The sequence below is a fragment of the Hyperolius riggenbachi genome, chromosome 12 (genome assembly GCF_040937935.1).
Source record: "Hyperolius riggenbachi isolate aHypRig1 chromosome 12, aHypRig1.pri, whole genome shotgun sequence".
Classification (NCBI taxonomy): domain Eukaryota; kingdom Metazoa; phylum Chordata; class Amphibia; order Anura; family Hyperoliidae; genus Hyperolius; species Hyperolius riggenbachi.
Genome location: NC_090657.1, coordinates 6,670,220 through 6,692,825, shown reverse-complemented (window position 1 = coordinate 6,692,825; position 22,606 = coordinate 6,670,220). Strand labels below are relative to the sequence as shown.

At 42.7% G+C, this 22,606-nt stretch overlaps 1 protein-coding gene across 1 annotated transcript in view; it reads left to right on the top strand.

The window, feature by feature from the left end:
• Positions 1-22,606, top strand: part of MYO15B (myosin XVB) — a 201,390-nt gene that overhangs the window by 47,732 nt on the left and 131,052 nt on the right. The window contains exons 4-12 of the mRNA XM_068262697.1: positions 1,403-1,533; positions 3,953-4,048; positions 4,135-4,370; positions 5,247-5,416; positions 6,620-6,692; positions 11,268-11,585; positions 18,332-18,423; positions 19,309-19,370; positions 19,661-19,748. Coding sequence (XP_068118798.1) covers positions 1,403-1,533; positions 3,953-4,048; positions 4,135-4,370; positions 5,247-5,416; positions 6,620-6,692; positions 11,268-11,585; positions 18,332-18,423; positions 19,309-19,370; positions 19,661-19,748 — 1,266 coding nt within the window. The remainder of the gene's footprint in view (positions 1-1,402; positions 1,534-3,952; positions 4,049-4,134; positions 4,371-5,246; positions 5,417-6,619; positions 6,693-11,267; positions 11,586-18,331; positions 18,424-19,308; positions 19,371-19,660; positions 19,749-22,606) is intronic.

The following is a 22,606-nucleotide window of genomic DNA, read 5'->3' as shown; positions in this document are numbered from 1 at the left end:
GAGCTTTTCTGCAGTGTCAAGATACTGCGGTCACTGCCATTTTTGTTTGCAAAACTAGAAGATAAAAGAAAAAGGAGAAGGAGCTGGGGAGACCCCTCCAACCCCCACCCCACCCCCCACCCCCACCCCCAGATCAGGTAGTATTATTATTATTATTATTTTTGTTAAATGCCAGCTCGGGTTCTGTTTAAAGGGCAGCTGAAGTGAGAGGCAAAGCGAGGCTGCCATATTTATTCCCTTTTAAACAACAAACTGCTGATTATTCTGACATCAGTAGTGTCTGAATCACACACCTGAAACAAGCCTGCAGCTTATCTTGTCAGAAATATCTGATCTGGATGCTTCTTCCAGGTCTACGGCTAAAAGTATTAGAGGCAAAGTATCCTTCATCCTTATGGTATTGCGAATACTGGAGCTGAATTGTTACTCTTTCTTACCCCCACACAAATACTCGTCATTTCCTTCTCTAAGGGGTAATGTAATGTGTCATCAAAAATCGCACAATCTCTTTGTTGTTGAAGTGTTGAGCACCCAGGAGTAACTTATTACAATGTTTGATTGATATGTCAAAAAACCCAGCATTATTTTTCATATTCACTGTTATGAAATAACACTGGTATGGAAAAGTTTCATAAACTAAAAAAGAGAAAAGGTAGAAACCTAGTTGTCTCTGTTGTATAGCAGGGGTAGGGAAGCTGTGGCTCGGGAGGCAGATGTGGCTCTTTTGATGGCTGCATCTGGCTCACATACAAATCAGTAGGGTGATTAACTAAGCTACACTGCTCAAGCAGCACAGCTTAGTGTGGCAGTGCAAGTAACATTTTCAGATTAGGCACCCTACTGCTGTAGCATGCACTACTAACTTACTGACGCTACCCCAAAAACTAACAGCTGCTCCAATTGTCCCTCTCTGGGCCCTGTCGGGTCCAGTGACTTTGTAGGACGAGATTCCCACACTTTGATTGGCCCAATAGGCTGCCTGTCACTTGACAGGCAGCCTACTGGGCCAAAGTGTGGCTATCTCATCCTACAAAGTGAATCAACCCCCCAGGTCAGCTAGCTAATTGTACAAGCTGTTAGTCGGTATTTCTCCTGTCTGGCTCTCGGGGAAATTGCTGATGTTGCTGAAACCCAAGAGAAGCTGAAGACGTGTATGACACTGTCGCTGCCAAGCGGATCAACTGTATACACATCACCATGGCAACAGGGACGTGAGCCCTACTGCCCCAGTTTTAAACATATTGTATGGCTCTCATGGAATTACATTTTTAAGTATGTGCCATTTATGGCACTCTCAGCCAAAGAGGTTCCTGACCCCTGTTATATAGTGTTTATTGGTATTTAGTGTTGCCTTGTATAATAAGTTTGATCACCATGTTCTCATATGCTTTACATCCCATAGCGAAGGCCCACGCTCAAGGCACGCGGATAACAGAGGTCCCTCCCCCGCAACTTAAGGCCCAGACAGTCCTGTCGCTTCCTGCTGACCTCAACAACTATCCCTTTTCCATCTTCATTCGCTCATATTTTAAGGTATAAGATCTTATTTCAGATATTAGAGTTCATTAATAATTGACTTAACTGGGTACCCTGTGACATTTCACACTTCTGCTCCTACCAGTCCATAGCTTGCACTGATGAAGGCCAACAGGGCATGAAACAGCTGTCTTCAAGTTGGACTATACCGCTCAGCAAATTGCATTGGTTGGAGGCTTTTCACTCACATAGAAGAATGATTTCCGTATTCACCAACTGAGCTGAAATGATGCATTGCAGGAGTACTTTCTTACCTAAGTGAAACGTAATACCCTGCAAACAGGGGCGTACCTATCATGTATCGGGCCCCCCTGCAAAAAAAGATTGCATGGTGCCCCCTAAGTCCATGGCCCCTGCTTCCTACGAAGTGACCAGGCAGACAGCCGATACACAAACCTCTCCGCCCCCCAGTCCCGCCATGCAGAGAAGCGTGTGTAATATTACCTGCTTCCAGTGCAGCGGGTCTCCATTGTGCATCACAGCTGCTGCTCTCTCTGCTGCCATCCACTGGCTCCCTATCACATGACTGATGCGAGTCATGTGACTGGGAGCTCGACGAAGGGCAACAGAGAGTGCAGCTGCTATGATACATGGAGATTTGCGGCACTAGAAGAAGGTGAATACCAGTATAACGCTCCCTTTGCTACTGTGCATGCAGATGGCAGGAGGAGGGCCCACCTTGCAATTGCGGAGGTTGCAGAGGCTATTGTTATGCCCATGCCTGCAAAAAATCCTAGTGGTTCTGGCACCTTGTGATTTTATTGGGTACTCTGCAATATTAATAATCATTAAAACAAAGCTCCCTCAACACTTTTTAGTGTTGCATAGATTGGTATTACACACCACCCAATTTTCTGAGTTGAAGGGGCACTATGGTGAAAAATTGTAAAATGTAAAATATGTGCAAACATATACAAATAAGAAGTACGTTTCTTCCAGAGTAAAATGAGCCATAAATTACTTTTCTCCTATGTTGCTGTCACTTACAGTAAGTAGTAGAAATCTGACAGAAGTGACAGGTTTTGGACTAGTCCATCTCTTCATAGGGGATGCTCAGCAAGGCTTTTATTCTTTAAATCCTTTGAGGGAATATCTTTATAAACCATTATACTGGCCAGCTTCCCTGCCCGCTACACAGTTTTTTGGCAGTTGGACAGAGCAACTGCCATTCACTAAGTGCTTTTGAAAATAAAGCCCTGACAATCCCCTATGAAAAACAAAAGTTTGCTTTCTTAAAACAGAAAGAATTTGCGATAATTCAGGTTGGAGTGAGCTTGAGATGTCTCCCAGTGCATCACTGCTGAATATATGCAAATTAACCAATCCCCTGTGAAGAGATGGACTAGTCCAAAACCTGTCGCTTCTGTCAGATTTCTTCTGCCTACTGTAAGTGACAGCAACATAGGAGAAAAGTAATTTATGGCTCATTTTACTCTGGAAAAAGTGTACTTCTTATTTGTTTGTTTGCACATATTTTAAATTTTACAATTATTCGCCATAGTGCCCCTTTAAGAAAGAGGGGCCCATTTTAGTAAAACACTTGTACAAAAGAAGTGTAGCTATCACACCTCCAGTCCCAACTTCCTCACATTCCCAGTCACACCTCATGGCCCCACTGGCCGCAGCATACCTCCAGTCACACCTCTACCACACATCCAGAAAAACCCCACCTTCATCACACCTCCAGTCACACCTCATCGCCCATCTGGCTATGTCTTCATCATACCTCCAGTCACACCTCTACCACACTTCCAGTCACATATCTGCCATACCTCCATACACATCTTTATCACTCCTCTAGTCACGCCTTCACCTGAAACTCTAGTCACACCTTCATCACACCTGCAGTAACAATACCACACCTCCAGCCACACCTTCATCACACCTCCACCACACCTCCAGCCACACCTCCACCACACCTCCAGCCACATCTTCATCCCACCTCCAGTCATGTCTCCACCACACATGCAGTCACACATCCACCACACCCCCATACACATCTTCATCCCACCTCTGGGCACGCCTCTTCCAAATGGAACCCAGACAGAGATGCCAGCATCACAAAGAGGTTGATGCAGAAAAGGAGGAGGTAGTGTAGTGTGCGCTACACTACTACAGTACCACACATACACTGTTTACATGTGTTGCTATACTAACACTCTTATGCTATCTTCACAACGAGTATTACTAGTACAGGCCGGGAACATTGCCACGCTGTGTGCAATGTTACTGGCTCTTTTTGCATCAACCTCAAAGAGACTAACTCTACCATGTGCTAGCCAAAGCTAAAGAAAAAAGTGACTGGAGTTTCACTTTAAAAATAGATTTCAATACTAAAAGTTGTGCTTTACAATGTATTTACAATTGTTACCAGTGTAGTCATTCATGGTCCTCTTGAACACTTGTGCCTTTTCAGGAACCTGGTTTTCCAGCCTTGGGCCAGCCTCTGCAGGAACCTCTGACTCGTGTAGCACAGAGAGACCATGGCGTTGCTTTGGAATTATATAAATTGGTAAAGGAAATCTAGTTGATAGATTTTAAATTGTATCACATCTTTATCATGTATTCTTTTGACTCAAACTCTTGTGCCCATGACAGGTCCTGCGATTCATGATTAGCACAACAATGCCCCCATGGCAGCAAAGGATTATGGGTAATTACATTGTGGAGCGTTGCTTGAGGCAGCCATCAGTAAGAGATGAAATTCTTTGTCAAGTAGCAAGTCTGACGGTGCAAAATAGCAACGACGAGCAAAACCAAAGGGCGTGGCTTCTTCTATCAGGACTGCTCAGCTGCCTCATTCCCTCACCTACTCTAGAGAAGCCATTGCTAAAGTAAGTCATTTGCACTAAACATGGCTGAGAACTGATCAGTTGAAGTGGACCTGAACTCTTGCACAGGATAGAGAAATGTACACTGTGTGTATTTAGAGAGTTTAGCCTGTCTAATCCTCCTCATCTGTGACTAATCACCATTGTAATTGGATCTCTCAGCTGTATCAGCTCAGGAATCTCATCTGCTGCAGCAGAGCTGCTAATTTGTAAACACAGGATGTTAACACTACATCTGCTTCCATGAAAGCAGGAAGTAGGCACACTGCAAACGTATTCCAGGATTTGTATCAGCAGTAACAAAGAAATGCTTTTCATTAACCTCCCTGGCGGTCAATTGATTTGTGACCGCACGGGCGCGGGAGGTTTTTTTAGCCTAATTTTTTTTTTGCATGTAGCTAGCCTATCGCTAGCTGCATGATTCCCCCCTCCCTGCGGCGTCCCTCCCACCCCTCCGATCGCCGCCGGCGCGCTTGCCCTTCTGAACGGGATTTCCTTTAGGGCTTCCCCCGTCGCCATGGCCACGAACGAAGTGACATCATCGACGTGACGTCACACGGAGTCCCGATCCACCCCATAGCGCAGCCTGGCGGCGATTGGCCAGGCTGCGCAAGGGGTATGCGGGGGGGGGCTGTATCGCGGCGGGTAGCGGCGCTTCGGCGGCGATCAGGTTTTAGAAAAAAATTGCCAAATCGGCCCACCAGGGCCTGAGAAATCCTCCGGCGGCATACCCCGATCTCAGCTCGGCATTATCGCCAAGGAGGTTAAAGGTTATTATGTTGCTTCAAATCTTTTAGAGCAGAGAGGAAGTTCTGAGTTCAGGTCCATTTGAAGTGCATAGTTCTTTCTTACACACTAGTCTGTTGCTTTATATTGCAGGTATGTCTCAGATTACGGATTTGAAGGTTATAGAGCAATATGCCAGAACAAAATGCTTCGCGCCAAACAAACCAACCACGGCGAGCTGCGCTCACACGCTCCCACCTTGCTGGAATGGACCGCTAATGAAAGAAAAGGGAAGATGGTCATAGATGTGTTCACATTTAATGGTGAGATATCACTTTCTCTGTGACCTTGTTTGCTAAATTAATAGATTAAACTTTATTTGACCCCTGTGCCGGGCTGATTTTCCGATGGTGGGAAATATTTTCACATCCTATCAGCCCAAGTTTAGCTATTCATTATTTTAAAAAATTGCTTGCATGGCCTGACAGTATTACCGTTGGGTATAAGAATATCAGAGCCAGCATGTTTTTATCAGAAAGGTTCTCAACTTATTTGAATAGGTAATATTTTTAGTGTTATGTTTCTGTGTATTAGTGGTGTTTGTTTTGCTTTTAAAATTAAAACTCTTTGCCCAAAAAGCTGCTTTCTGGTTGCATCTCCTATAGTTAATGATATACAAGCTAGCAGGTTATAAAGAAAAATAAAGAAAAGTATTCTCAGTATTCCCAATTTTATTAGATAACTTGATGATTGATGCAATACATGTTTACCGCATACAACCCCCATGTGCCTTTACATTTGTTGGGAGGCCTTTCCTGCAGCTTTATACAAGTCAGATGCCACTTGGGCCAATCACTTGCCCTGTCTCTCCCAACGCAGTGTACAACTTGATGATTATGTTTACGGGGAAGGGCTTTTGAGTAGCGTACTACTCGAATTTGGAATTCAAATGAAGTCCCGTGACCGCGGGATGGGGGGAGGGGGGTTAAGTTACCCAGAAGTCTTCGGGACGTCTGCGTTCCATTACACGCCATCTGCGTAATGAAAGCTGCATTGTATGACTCACTACCACGCTTCCTCTTTCAAGCCGGAAGGAGGAAGCTGGGAAGTGAGTGGTGGAATGCAGCTATCATTACGCCTATTGGAACGCAGACGTCCCAAAGACTTCTGGGTATGTTAACCCCCCCTATCCCGCGGTCACACGTGAAGTCGTTAGACTTCATTTGAATTCCGAATTCGACTAGTACACTACTTACCTTATTACGCTACTACCTTCATGCCCTTCTCACCTGATGTTCTCTTTAAAGCCTTCCACCCCAATCTCAAATCACCAAAGGTTATAAATACAGACTGCTAGTGGGCAGAGATGAGCTGAATGACATTTCTGCAGCTTAAATATAATAATTGAATAAAGAAACAATGACTTGCCTTTTCATCAAACCACTGCAAAATCTCAAGAGAAAATAACAGTTACATTTTATGTAGAAACTCGAGTTTAAGTCATATGTTTTACTTTTCTATATCAGAGGAAAGTTACTCTACAGAAGTGGATTCCTGGACAACTGGAGAACAGATAGCAGGCTGGTTGCTGCAGTCCAGGTGAGCACATAGCTATTTTATTACTATTATTATTTAGTATTTATTTAGTGCTGACATCTTCCGCAGCGCTGTACAGAGCATATATTGTCTTATCACTCAGCTGTCCCTCTGAGGGGCTCACAATCTAGTCCCTACCATAGTCCTATGTCTATGTATGTATTGTATAGGGCATGTATCATAGTCTAGGGCCAATTTTAGGGGGAAACCGATTAACTTATCTGTATGTTTTTTTGGGATGTGGCAGAAAACTGGAGTGCCCGGAGGAAACCCACGCAGGCACAGGGAGAACATACAAACTCCTTGCAGATGTTGACCTGGCTGGGATTTGAACCGGGGACCCAGCGCTGCAAGCCGAGAGCGCGAATCACTACGCCAACTTTTAGTGTGTATATCCGTCCAGATAGACTGTGCTGCTGCTGCTGCGTGGTGCGTGCGATCGGGCCGCTCCCGCTGCCTCCCGATACCCCCCCCCCCCAATCAGTGAATGGGAATACAATTCCCATTCACCAAACTAAGTCCCCCGCAGAAATACCGACGCTTTCTAATCAGAGAGCGCCAAATTTCTGCCAAAAAAACATTTACAGCCTCTTTCTACTTCTTGGTAGCGTGATCGTACGCTCCAGGACTATTTGGTCTGTGGCCATCTTGTGGCCAAATAGTAAACTGCACCCACATACATTTTTTTTAATAAATAATTACATTATATTACATCTAAAATTAGCTATTAACCTCCCAAACTAAAATTACCCAAATACATTTTTTAATTAAAAAGTAAATAAAAATTACAATAAAAAAAAAAACGACATAAATAGTTACCTAAGGGTCTGAACTATTTAAATATGCATGTCGAGAGAGTATCTTATTCATTTTTTTTTTAAATTATAGGCTTGTAAATAGTGATGGAAGCAAATTGAAAAAATGCACCTTTATTTCTAAATAAAATATCGGCGCCATAAATTGTAATAGGGACATAATTTAAACGATGTAATAACTGGGACAAATGGGCAAATACAATACATGGGTTTTAATTGCGGTAGCATGTATTAATTTTAAACTATAAAGGCCAAAAACTGAGAAATAATGATTTTTTTCCATTTCTTTCTTAATCTTCCTGTTAAAATGGATTTAGAAAAAAAATTCTTAGCAAAATGTATCACCCAAAGAAAGCCTAATTAGTGGCGGAAAAAACAAGATATAGATCATTTCAGTGTGATAAGTAGCGATAAAATTATTGGCGAATAAATGGGAGGTGACTGTTTCTCAGATGCATACGATTTTCAACACTGTAGGCTGAAGTGGTTAAAGCAAAGCTGAAGTGAACATAAATTGATGAGATAAACAATTGTATCAATAGTCCTAATACTAAATAGGACTTTCCTGGAGTTATAGTCTGTTTATAAAAAAAATGCTATTGCAAAAAAATTGTAACATTTGAAATACCTGTGTATGCATACATATAAAATGTACCTTTTGTCCCAGAGTAAAATGCACTATATATTACTTTTTTCCTATGTCGCTGTCACTTACTACAGGTAGTAAATGTTGAAAAAAGGAGCGATTCCATTAATCTAATCACATTGGCTAGTGGTAATAGTGGTAATATGGTCGTTAGTGGGCACAATCTATCCACCTGTAATTTGGCAGCTTCAGCTAAAACATTTCAGATTGTCACTACCTTCTGTAAGTGACAGTGACACAGAGAAAAAGTAATAGTAATACAGTGCGTTTTACTCAAAGGCAAAGCAAGAAGTTTTGATTCAGGATGATACCATTTATTGGCTAACTTAGAGATAAATAAAAAGTAAGCTTTCGGCTAATAATAAGCCTTCATCAGACTTGGTTCCTTCATATACTAACAAGATTTAAAAAACACAGCTTATAAACATTGAACAGGAAGAGAAATTAGCAAACATAAATAAATGTAACTAGATACCTTAATTGCCACTTCAGGAGGCTTTCACAGGCGGACCCTCCGTGGATTTTTACTTTTAAAATCATACCAGTTGCCTGAATCGCCTGCTGATCCTATGTCTCTAATACTTTTAGCCACAGCCCCTGAACAAGCATGCAGATCAGGTGCTCTGACTGAAGTCAGACTGGATTAGCTGCATGCTTGTTTCAGGGTGTGATTCAGCCACTATTGCAGTCACAGAGATCAGCTGGACTGCCAGGCAATTGGTATTGTTTACAGAAAACATCCACATCACTCTCAGTTAAGGTTCCCTTTAAGCAACCTAATGTTTCTATTGCATTGAGCATAAATAGTAAATGCTAGGCCAGCTTCAGTTACTACTGTTGTAGTACAGCGGTTAGGGTGCTTGCCCACCACACAGTGAGACCCAGGTTCGATTCCCAGCCATGGTATGTAAACTGGTTTTTGAAATAGTATAATTCCCTGGCAGATGAGACCCTAGGTAGAAGGGTAGGAGGGAGGATGGTAGCAGCTGTCCCTTAACTAATTAGTGTAGGCAGACAAGTGAGTGAAATGGCATAAGGACCTTGCTTGGAGGAGGAGGAGGAGGAGGAAGGGAGGGAGGGAGGGGGGGGCGGGCCTCCAGCAGTGAGTTTGACAATAATCTGACTGTGATGTAGAGGTTCAAAGTTTTGCTCAATAGAGCATTATGGGGCGAATCGAACTTCCGCAAAAGTTCGCCTGCTGCTGGCGAACGCGAACCCCCAAAGTTCGCCTGGAGCCGTTCGCCGGCGAACCGTTCGCTACATCAACTATGTATGTATTTGTATTTATTCTATTCAATGTCATGACGGTACAGTGTCTTCTATTTCTTATGTACATTTGTCCCCCATTTTTGTTTGCACTATGAACAGCGCTACGGAAGATGTTGGCGCTATATAAATAAAAAATAAGAAGAATTGTACCTAAATAGAGAAGATCACCAGTTTCCTTAAAGAGAACCCGAGGTGGGAATTTATTATGCTAGTGGGGCACAGAGGCTGGTTGTACACAGTAACACCAGCCTCCGTTGCCCCATGGTGTGCCTCCAGGACCCCCCTGCGCGCCGCTATACCCCCTGCAGTGCTGGCGACACCCAGCACGTCGCCAGCACAATGTTTACCTAAGCGCTGTCTGTCAGCGCCGCTCCCCCGCCTCCTCCTTATCGGCGCTACCCGCCTGTGTCCCTTCCCTCCCGCTGATTGGAGGGAAGTGACGCGGGCGGGTAGCGACGATGCGGTGGAGGCGGGGGAGCGGCGCTGACAGACAGCGCTTAGGTAAACATTGTGCTGGCGACGTGCTGGGTGTCGCCAGCACTGCAGGGGGTATAGCGGCGCGCAGGGGGGTCCTGGAGGCACACCATGGGGCAACGGAGGCTGGTGTTACTGTGTACAACCAGCCTCTGTGCCCCACTAGCATAATAAATTCCCACCTCGGGTTCTCTTTAAACTCTGGGACAAATAAATGCAAACTGTATGCATACATAAGTATTTTACATTTTGCTATTTTTTTTATGATTCTTATCCTTTAAGGCTTAAAATCCAGGTTAAATGTTTTGACTAACTTGAGTTAAGGAACTTTTTTTTTAATGTGTATTCATTCCATAGACAAATCTTAAACTGCTGAACATTATATCTGTTCACTGGATTTAGAAGTGTCTCTCAGCCTCACAGGAGTTTTATGACTTCTAAGTAGTTGTCTGGGATAATTAGACTACAGTCCCACTGCAGAGAGACTGTCATTTAGAGCCCTAGATTCTGAACCCTTACATAGAGAAAAAAAAAAAAAGGGTCACAGGATAGTTAAGACTGTACATACATGTTATGTCATCACGTGGCATGTCACCTCACGGTCTCCTCAAAGCGTACACGAGGCGACATGTGACATGATGAGATAAATGTGTATGTACTGTGCAAAGCATATTAATAACCAGGCTGTCTTAATTTTTTTTTTATTTTACTGCCTGAAATATTTAATTTTCAGGCATGCAAGTGACAGCTTCTGTCTTGTTGGTAGCGAGTCAGAAATATAGTAAACCTCACTGATAAGCAGATTATAGCCATAACATTTTTACTGGCAGAATACAACTTCTGAGGGCAGGAGGAAAGAGTTCATGTATTTTAACTCTGGGACACTTAATTGGCTGCCATTGAGCAAAGACAATAAAACATTCATTCTACTTTGAAAATGTTTAAATATAAAATAAAACCATGTGATATCTAAAATAGTAATTTTTAGGAGTAGGAAGATAAATACAATTGTTCATTTCATCAGTTTATTTTCACCCCGGGTTCACGTTACATTGCCTAAAATCTAAATTACATCCTTTTTTAATGTTCTGGTTGTTTTCTTGTGGTTCACTTCAGATTTATATTCACATTTGTTTTGGAGCTCTACTTGTCATATAACAGTGATGGCTAACCTTGGCACGCCAGCTGTGGTGGAACTACAAGTCCCATGAGGCATTGCAATACTCTTGACAGCTCTAAGCATAACTCGGGGAGGCAGGGGCATGATGGGATTTGTAGTTTTGTGACAGCTGGAGTGCCAAGGTTAGCCATCACTGTCATATAATGTCATTCTCCACTTACATTTATACTTCTGTTGATTGCTTCTCCGAACAGGGGTGTTACGGATTACCCTCGAGGCTGGTCTGTTTCGATTTTAGATGGTAATCAGTGGTTTGATCTCTCTGGAGATGACTTTTTGCTGGATATAATTGCTGAGATAGAAGATGGGGCTCTCTCCCAGGCAGTGCCAGATTCTGATTACCCTTTTGGTGGAGATAATGGTGGCATTCCGGCACCTCCAGAAGATATTGCTCCACAGTTGCCACCCGGACACCCATCTTTTGCTGCACCTACATTTCCTCCTCTTCCGCCAACAAACTATGCACCAGGACTTCCACCGATGCCTCCACCTATTCCTCCAGGTCTTAAAAGGTGAGCATTTTCTATACATATCATAAAACTGTCCACCGGTGAACATGTTCATCCATAACTATCCAATCCTCGCCGCGAATGCGTCTCGTCACCATAGAAAATGTTATTGAAGAAGTTAAACAATACAAACAAACAGGGACCCCGTCACCATAGTTACTTCCACCTGGTGCCTGTCATGACATCACAGGTGCCAGCGGGAGTAACCATAGTGACTGGAGCTTAGCAGCAAGCAGGAGAGCGGCAAGGATCGGTGGTGGATCAGAGCCATGTGAGTTATAGCAGAAAGGGGCTGAGCTGACACAAGTACCGATATAGACACATAACTCCTGATGAGGTATGTGTCTATAACGAAACTAGTCGAGGGCGGAGTCTCTGATGGCGATTCTATGAAGTGAGACAGGCACATGGGACGAGAGTGTGGAGCGGGGAGTGATACCACGGCGGTCAGACCGGGAGACCGTGCGGGGGAGAGCCCGCTGTAAAACTCAAAGCTCTGTGACACATCAAAGAAACATCAGTGCAATATATGAATAAACACGACTTATTGTAAGGCAATGTTGCGCGATGATGGTTTACTATGATTATTCTGAGGTATTGTGCTGATCAGTATATATAAGAGAAGATATCTGCAGATAGACTGAGAGGGTCTGATCGAGAGGTGAGGGGAGCCCAGTCAGTGACCCACATGTGAGCAGAGACCACTGTAATAATGGTCCATCCCATTTGGTGAGCGTATCACTGAAGGGTGTTGGTGGAGGTTTTATAAGCCACATATGACAACGTGAGCGCTGTGGGGATAACAGTTTGAAATCAAGAGAATAGATTATCTCTGTCTGGGAACTCCAGCGATCTGGCCACAGATTAACGAATGTGGATATATTGTGATGTATATGAACTGTGGACTCTAACTAATGTTAATTATTTCATATACTTCTTATACCTGTTTTATGGTTTGTGACACTTGGTGTGTCATTTTAGCACAGTTGATATTATGTATCTATCTGTACTTTGAATGTTAGTGCGCAGGGACATATGACATACGGTAATGTATATGGCCTACACTTATGGCTCTAGGCCCAGCATAAGGCACTACCCCCGGGCCCGGCATAAGGCACTACCCCCGGGCCCGGCATAAGGCACTACCCCCGGGCCCGGCATAAGGCACTACCCCCGGGCCCGGCATAAGGCACTACCCCCGGGCCCGGCATAAGGCACTACCCCCGGGCCCGGCATAAGGCACTACCCCCGGGACCGGCATAAGGCACTACCCCCGGGACCGGCATAAGGCACTACCCCCGGGACCGGCATAAGGCACTACCCCCGGGCCCTGCATAAGGCACTACCCCCGGGCCCGGCATAAGGCACTACCCCCGGGCCCGGCATAAGGCACTACCCCCGGGCCCGGCATAAGACACTACCCCCGGGCCCAGCATAAGGCACTACCCCCGGGCCCCACGTACCCTTAGGCCACCTCTGCTTATTTGATTTCTTATTGAGCGAGTATACTTTTTATACATCATTAGACTTATGACACGCTAGCCCAGCCCTGTCTGCAATACAAAGTACACTTTCATTACATGTAAGGTGTAAGGAAGACTGATTAGTAACTCTGCAGGAATTTTTGTTTACGTATTTGTCAAAGTGATAACAGATATAAGCCCAACCTCCTGTTCAAGTGCGTCTACATTATGCAAATGTTAGTTATACACAGCATGTCCTCAGAAATACGTGACTAATTTTAAAGGGAACCTAAACTGAGAGGGATAAGGATTTTTCCTTCTAAACAATACCAGTTGTTTGGCAGTCCTGCTGATCTCTTTGGCTGCAGTAGTGGCTGAATCACACCAGAAACACGCATGCAGCTAATCCAGTCTGACTTCAGTCAGAGCACCTGATCTGCATGCATGTTCAGGGGCTGTGGCTGAAAGCATTAGAGACACAGGATCAGCAGGAGAGTTGGGCAACTGGTATTATTTTAAAAGGAAAAATCCATCTCCTTCTCAGTTTAGGTTCCCTTTAAAGTTTTTTTGTTTTCTTTTTATGAAGAGCTGTAGTTAACGCTGCGCAATGACAGAGATGAAAAATACATTGGGGGTTTGATAGTCCTTCTAAAGGTGGTCATACATGGTACAATTTTTTAAATATCTGTTCAATTTAAGAATTGCAATCAATTTTTCTGACTGATTGTAACATTTCAAAAATATGACCAATGTACCACACACCTATGTTCAATTTTTTTCCTCAATTATAATAAAAATGATTGGAAACTCTGAGAAAATTTGCTAGGGTGTGTATAGTAATAAATTAACAATCCAACACACACCATACAATCTTTAGTAGAAACTGAAGAGAAATCTCTGGCATTCCGGATCAATTTAGAGAAAAAAAAAAAAACCGGGAAATCCGATCGGATTTTTCAGTCGAATGAAAATAAAACCTTTTTGATTTTTCGAGAGATACGATCGTTTTTATCGAATTGCTGTAAAATCAGATCATTTTATTGTATCGTGTGTGGCCACCTTTAAAGAGACACTGAAGCGGAAAAAAATATATGATATAATGAATTGGTTGTGTACTATGAATAATTACTAGAAGATTAGCAGTAAAGAAAATATTCTCATATTTTTATTTTCAGGTATATAGTGTTTTTTCTAACATTGCATCATTCTCTAATATGTGCAGATTACACAACACTCAGCATTCAAAATGAGTCTTTCAGAGCAGTCTGTGAAGTAATGACCTCTCCTCTGGCAGAGAAAAAGTAAATAGTCCAGGAACAGTTGAGATAATAAAAGTCAGATAACAGCCCTCTCCACCACTAACTTAGTCGGAGAGCTTAATAGCTTTTTTGCATAGAGATAACAACTGGAGTTTCTTAACTCTTCCTGTACTGGAAACAATTACACTGATGTATCTGATCTTAATGTTTTATTTCTTAGCTGTGCTACACATACAAATCATAATATCATCATTTTTTTTCACTTCAGTGTCTCTTTCAGGTGGCCACACACGATACAATAAAATGATCCAATTTTACAGTAATTCGATAAAAACGATCGTATCTCTCGAAAAAAGTGAAAGTTTTTTTTTCATTCGATTTAAAAATCCGATCGGATTTCCCGTTTATTTTTCCGATTTTATTAACCATTTCTGCCACCCGGACGTGATGCTCACGTCCAGGCGGCTGCTCTGCTGCGGTGCCGCTCTTCGGCGTGTCCCCCGGTAGCCCTGGGATCAGTGAACGGGAACATGGTTCCTGATCACCGATCTGTGTCCCCAGCAGAAAAACTGAAGCGCTCTTACAAGGCTTACAGGCTTCAGTCTTTCTGCACGTAAAAATTTCCGCGTCTCCCTTGTGCTTCCGCTGAGCGAGAAGCACAAGGAGGAAAAAAAAATCAAGGTGGCCATCTTGTGGCCAAATAGTAAAACTAATGAACTAAAACTAAAAAACTAAAACTAAAAATAAAACTAAATTGTGCCCGAGTGCTACCAGGACGGGCAGCTCCGTACTGCATATGCATGAGCGCGTGAGAGGACGTGCTTGCGCAGGCGCAGTACAGAGCCATCCGTCTTCCGGAGCCTCCTATGGCGAGTCCTGCTACTGGGGATGACCACACTGGAATGCAGGGACCGTGAGAGGACCCGGGAGGGAGTACATTTGAAATCGGCGCCGGTAGACTTGGGCGCAGGATACAGCGGTATATAGCTGATCCTGCTTCTGCACAAGTCCGGGCCGATTTAATTACTATTCCCCCTCCAGGCCGCCATGGATAGTGGGGGAATGAAATAATTCGGCTTCCAGCGATTGCCGGAAGCCGAATTATTGTGTTTTTAAGCAACTTTGGCTCCGTCTTCTGATGGAGCCGGCGTTACTCACTGAGCGCCGCTATAGACTGATTCTCATTACAGTCTATGGCGGCGCTGGCTGCGCCCAAATCTAGCAGCGCTGAAAAGCACTGCTCCGCCCGGGAGGCGCCATAGGTAAATATCTGTGTTTTTCCCAATTAACATCCACTTCAGATACTGCTACAGTGCTAAGTATAACTGTCATACTCTCTCTCACCTCCACTCATGTTTTAAATAACGATTATTCTTCTTGATAAAGTATTGTTCACTTTTTCTGCTCAGCTAGGCAGAAAAAAAATCTGACTGTTTTATATTACTTGTTTTTTTGTTGTTGATGATGACTACCACAATACAATCTATGGCAGCAGTAAAACACATCATCTATATGGACAAGAAAAGGTCTCCCCCAATAACAGTACCACTGATAACATGTAACCACAGGACACAATGCCTATATTGAAGCAATTACTTATTAGTATTACAAACAATCAATTACATGATCAGCAAGCCCAGCCTTCCTAATTAAAACATCCAAAAAAGAAACCGGGAAACCCTCCACATGAAATACATAAGCCAGACAAAGAATATATAAAATCCGTTGCTCTGCACCTAAGAATGTAAAATATTACATTACTAAAATAATATGCATAACTGTTATATATGTTAAAGAGACACTGAAGCGGAAAAAAAATATATGATATAGTGAATTGGTTGTGTACTATGAATAATTACTAGAAGATTAGCAGCAAAGAAAATATTCTCATATTTTTATTTTCAGGTATACAGTGTTTTTTTTCTAACATTGCATCATTCTCTAATATGTGCAGATTACACAACACTCAGCATTCAAAATGATTCTTTCAGAGCAGTCTGTGAACTAATGACCTCTCCTCTGGCAGAGAAAAAGTAAATAGTTCAGGTTGAGATAATAAAAGTCAGATAACAGCCCTCTCCACGACTTTGAAAGCCGTAGAGTTAATGGCTTGTTTGCATAGAGATAACAACTGGAGTTTCTTAACTCTTCCTGTACTGGAAACAATTCGACTGATGTATCTGATCTTAATGTTTTATTTCTTAGCTGTACTACACATACAAATCATAATATCATCATTTTTTTTTCGCTTCAGTGTCTCTTTAAGTAGCAGCACAAAAGTGGGTTTTTTTGTCAGTTTTTTTTTTAATTAACTCAAAATCTCATGGTGGCTGCCTATCCATTTCCCCCAAAATTAGCCAGGTGTCAGAGGGATGGCGGAAATCTCTTGAGATATCTAAATAAAATTAGCCATGCTTCGAAGAGGAAATGACTGCGATTTTGGTGAAACAGAGCTTTAAAGCAGTATAAAACCCTGACATAATATTCAATAAAAACATATTTTCTTCTTTTTATAGACCATATGGTTATCATATTTGCTTTTGTGCATAAGTATTATTATTTAATTAGAAATTACATGTTCCCAAAGTATACTTTTTTTTGCTCTGAGAGCTGGACTTTGCATTTTATTCATAACTGTTTTTGTCATCTTGAAATATAAGCAGAAATGCTTTCTGACTGTCTGCCTGTGTACAGAAAAGTCTGCAGTGTCAGAGAAGTGTTTGTTTACATTCCTCACTTGATACAATTAAATACAAGATACATTATCTCCAGTTCAGATGCGTCCAGCTTTCCAGCTGGGAGTTTTTAAGTCCTGTGTTTAACCCTTTGAATGCTGTTCTGGTAAAAAAAATGGTGGTAATATATAATGTACTGTAAATAATGTTTTAGAGCAAAGTAGAAATGCTGGGTTTTACTCTCCTTTTAAGCAAAGAAAAGAGTCTCATATTGTTTTCCAGTACAGGAAGAGTTAAAAAAAAAACTTCAGTTATCTATGCGAAGCTTGGTGTAATTTGCCTTCTTAAAACAGAAGGAAATCTGCAATAATTCAGCTATAAGTGAGCATGTGTAATTACCCACAATGCACCACTGCTGAATATGCAAATTATCCCTTTTCGCCCTAGGTAAGCCAAGCAAGCATCCAGAGCCGCTGGTGTATAGCAAGCCTATAGCTTTAAGTTTTACACAACCATATCAAACCCACATGTGACAGCCTGTTTCAGACGTTTGGTCCTCATCAGTACATAGCAGGGATTGATATGGCTGTATGAGACGAATAATTAGTAGTTAGTAGTTAGATGAATAATTGGCCCGTTTAATATTATCCATGGAACCCCTTTAAAGTGGTCTGAAACTCCGATATAACAGTCAATAAAAATGTGTTTTCCTACTTTGTATTACTTGTACAGTTATCATATTTGCATTTGTGCATCAGTAATATTGTCTGTCTACAAATTACATGTTTCCTAAGTGTAGTTTATCTTGCCCTGAAAGCTGCCATTGCATTTTATTCAAACTGCTTTTTATTATATATTAACATCTGCTAATTAGCTGTTCTGAACTGTTTGTGTGCTTGAAGCACAGAGAGCTCCTTTCCACTCCTTATACTGTGTTTACACACATGTATCAACATGGGAATGCAAACAAAGATACTGTTATCTCCAGTTTGGATGCGGATTTGAAGCTGAATTGCAGGACAAAGTGCTTTGTTTAACCATTTCAGTGATGTTCTGCTAAAAAAATATAATAATTCTGGGCTAGTAGCTTTCAAGCTGTGAGGAATCTTTTAGAGCAAAGTAGAAATGCTGACTTTCAGACCACTTTAAGTCTAGGTTGGATTAATAATGACCTAATGTATTCGTTTTGGGGGGTGGGGATGAGGGTGGGGATGAGGGTGGGTCAGATGAGGACTAGAGTGTTGTAAATTGGTAGTAGGAAAAAAAATGCTTTTGTGCCCAAGAACAGGAAAGTAGGGTGAGTATTTTGTAGTAATGCCACTGAGTAACAAATATTTTATGTTTGATTGCAGAGGTGAACTCCCGATTCCTCCCGCCCCCGTCATGCAGGCCCCTCCTTTACCACCCGGCGTTGATGAAATGTACTCACTGAACATCGCTGGAGGTACGGTAACCCTTTGTGATCTTAATTTCCAGCTGTGTGCAGAGCACATGCCCAGGCCCTCAATGTGACATCTACGTGAGAGCTAGGATTTATTGTATAGCGTGAGACCAAACCAAAAGAGACATTTTGATGCATACATAATAAAAGGGCGATAAATTGGGGATCGGGGAAGCCTCTAGTAGAATATCTGTAGAATTACCAATATATTATTATTGGGTCGTGGTAGGTAATTTCCACTACCGTGATTCATTTTTTACTAAATCGCGATCGCGCCACGGAATGTTTTTTGCCACGATTTTGCTATGCAGAGTGCATAGCACAGCAAAATCGCAAACATCGGGAAATCGCCGGGAAATGTTGGACTTTTGCTGAATCGCACTCGCTAGCGTTAAGCGCGAACACTAGCGATTGCTAGTGGAAAAGGGCCTCAGTGTTGTTGTAGAGAAATGAATACTGGGGACAGAATCAGGTGAAGAGGAAAATGGAGAAACTGAGAAAAGAAAAAGGACACTTTGCTTTCTGCTCCATTAAAAAAAAAGAATCCTAAGAAATAAACAGCTATATATTTTTTTCCAAGTGTGGCCCACATGCAACTCCCCTTTTCTCCTGAGCTTTCTCATAAGTGATTATTTTCACACTTAGTTCTAAAATGCCTTTTAAACCAACAGCAAGCGAGAAAACACTCAAAATAATGTTGACAGGACTTTTTAACCAAGTTTTAGGTACTTTTTCAGTTGTAAAATGCTTAAAAGTTATTTTAAATATAATATGAAAATTATCTCCTAGAAGATAACGCGGGAGAAATAAATAATTGCATAGGGGCCAGTGTGAGAAGTTTTGTTAAGAATTGTAATCTCTATATGCTTTTATATATTTTTTTTACAGGGGGTCAAAGAATGGAGAACTACTTGGATCAACTTTTCCAGCCATTGTTGACATCACCATCAGTAAGTAATAAAGTCATCATTTGGGAGTGTTTTTAATGACAGCTTGTTCATTACTTGTACAGTCAAAGATCTTGTAGAGACCAACTTTATAATTTATACCTTCTATATTACCTGTGTGTTGTTATATGGTTATAGTTTTATTCTGGTCATTTTGTAACTACTATGCCAAGTATACCCTAATAAAAATTAAAGTAAAAAAAAAAAACAAATTGGGCATTCTATGTCATTTTTTTTACAGGTCCCTGTTTTAGAAATATCACTGTTATCACTTTCTCTCTGACCTTTCTTAGGATTTAGAAAAGCCTGGCAACCTTAACTGGCGTATGAAGGGAGGCGGAGGCATAGGCACACCGAGACAAAATCCTTATTCCCCACAAGGTGAATTCAGATGTACCCCCTTTGATATTTTGCTGACTGCTGTCCTGCTAACTCCTTCACTATCCCCCTGTTTTCTGCTCAACCTTCATTCTGGGAACCCTCATGTACAGTATACTTTCTGCATGTGGCTTATTGTTACGGAGTAGCTAGTTGTGGAAAGCTAAACCCACAGGTCAGAATCAGGGTCTTGCCACCTAAGTCTCGTATACATGTACAGGGAGTGTCGCCCACAGGGATTAGGATCTGATCCCTTGGTCAACAGTGTATCGAGATATACAGTGTATATATATATATATATATATATATATATATATATATATATATATATATATATATATATATATAGTAGATGTGCCACTAGTCTCCAGGCAAACAATGGGTTCCGTTGCTTCGGGGGAAGGGACCAACGGAACAGCGCACAAAGAGTGTCACAGGGCAGGCAGGGTGAGAGGAGAGAACAATGCCCTCAGCCAACGTTTAGCTGAGTCTAAGCGGATTGCTCACCCCCAAGGGGGATCGGAGTCCTCTTTACACAAGCTAGATTCTCAGCAGAGGTTGTCGTTATTGGCCACCACAGCCATGCTTAACTACCTAACTACCTCCTCACGCCAATGAGCGTGACCGCGGTGACAGCCCCAGGACCGCCTAACGGCAATTGGCATCAAGTCCTGGGGCCGGCTGCTGCAGGAGATCGTGCGCACAGATGCGCACGCATCTTCACTTGGTAGGCAGAGTGGAGCTCCGCCTTCAGTCTTCCAGCGGCGATCGCCACTCGGGGACTGTTAGACGACGAAACCGCCATATATAAACCTTGTACAGCGATGAGATCTGCAGCAGTGCTGTACTGGGGACTGCTGTGTGACACGGCTGTCCCTCTGTAGGACACGGGAGCGATTAGCAGTGATAGGCTAGCTGGGGGAGGGAGGGTGGGAAAATGTAAAGAAAAATAGACTTAAAAAAAAATATATATATATATATATTTGCCAAAAAATAAATAAACATCTGGGGGACTATCAGAGAAAAAGGGTGGTGGGGGGGGGAACACTTGTGTGCTGAGTTGTGCGGCCCTGCAGCAAGCCCCTAAAGCTGCAGTGGCCCTATTAGTAAAGAAATGGCCTGGTCTTTAGGGGGGTTTCGCACTGTGGTCCTCAAGTGGTTAATCTAGTATGTGTACAATGTTTTGGGACATAATTTACTTAAAGGGAACGTTAACTGAGAGTGATATGGATGTTTCCTGTTAAACAATACCAGTTGCTTGGCAGTCCAGCTGATCTTATTGGCTGCAACAGTGGCTGAATTACACACCTGAAACAAGCATGCAGCTAATCCAGTCTGACTTCAGTCAGAGCACCTGATCTGCATGCTTGTTCCGGGGCTGTGGCTAAAAGTATTAGAGACACAGGATCAGCAGGAGAGTCAGGCAACTGGTATTATTTTAAAAGGAAAAATCCATCTCCTTCTCAGTTTAGGTTCCCTTTAACCAGGGCTGTAGAGTGCTGAGTAATACAAGTGGCTCTGCTAAACCAGCCTGGATTCATCACACAATGTCTGCTATTAGGTAGCAAGGACATACATGGTTACATAGAAAAAAGACATCAGCCAATTGAGTTGAACCGAAAAGTATGGTACAACACTAGCCTGCACCCTCACATATCCCAGTCAAACCAGGGGAAAAAACTGCCAGTTCTTCGTTGCAGCTAAAACATAAATATGTTTGTTTTCTTATCATTAACAAAACTTTCTTTTGCATTTTTCACATTTAAATTTGCTTTTGTATGCGACATTTCACACTTGGTTTTATACTGCAGCTAACGAAAGGCAATGGGAATTCCCAAGTGACGTTCAAATTTAGGCTAATTTCACACCAGGACGTTGCGTTAGAGGGGGCGTTAAGGTCGCATAACGTCCCCCTAACTCAACGCCTGGTGGTGCTGGATCTGGACGTCAGAGTGAGCCGCGTTGTGCAGCTCACTCTGGCGTCAGTGATGCCGTGATGCGCACTCTTATGCGCATGCGGCATCACGTGGTCCCGCCGGCCAATCGCCGCACAGAGCGGCTGCTCCAGGAAGTAAACACTGCACATCATAACGTGCAGTGCATATTAATTAACCATGTGCCTGGCCGCTCTCTGCTCCTCCCCAACATTACTGAGCATGTGCAAGCAGTCTAACGCGGCTCAGCCGCGTCCAAAGTACTGCATGCAGTACGTTGTCTTGTGACGCAGCGTTACTGTGTAACGCAACGTCCGCACTGTGAACAGCCCCATTGATTTTTCATTACTGTGCGGTGGGCTGCGTTACAGGCTGCTCTAACGTGCGCCTGTAACGTCCCACTGTGAAACCAGCCTTAAGCTGCAGGATGTAAAGTTTTTTGCACATGTGAATGCATGTGCAAATGTGAAAATGTGAATGCAATTTTAGCAGATTGTTACTAAGCTTAAAGAGAAACCAAAAATTGAACTTTATCCCAATCAGTAGCTGATATACCCCCTTTTACATGAGAAATCTATTCCTTTTCACAAACAGACCATCAGGGGGCGCTGTATGACTGATATTGTGGTGAAACCCCTCCCAAAAGAAACCCCTCCCACAAGAAAAGTTCAAACTTTTGGCAGTTTCCTGTCTGGGAACCTTGTTGCATTGTGGGAAATAGCTGTTTACAGCTGTTTCCAACTGCCAAAAACCATGCAGCAGCTACATCACCTGCCAACACTAAAATGTTCACTGGAGTTCCTCTTTAACCCTGCCTAATGGACGGCTTTTGTACTAAGACACACAGAGGCTGTCTTGTAAACAAGGCTGTTTATCAGGTACATTCTTCCTTCAGCTCACCCAACCTTTGTCCGGTGACTTCATAAC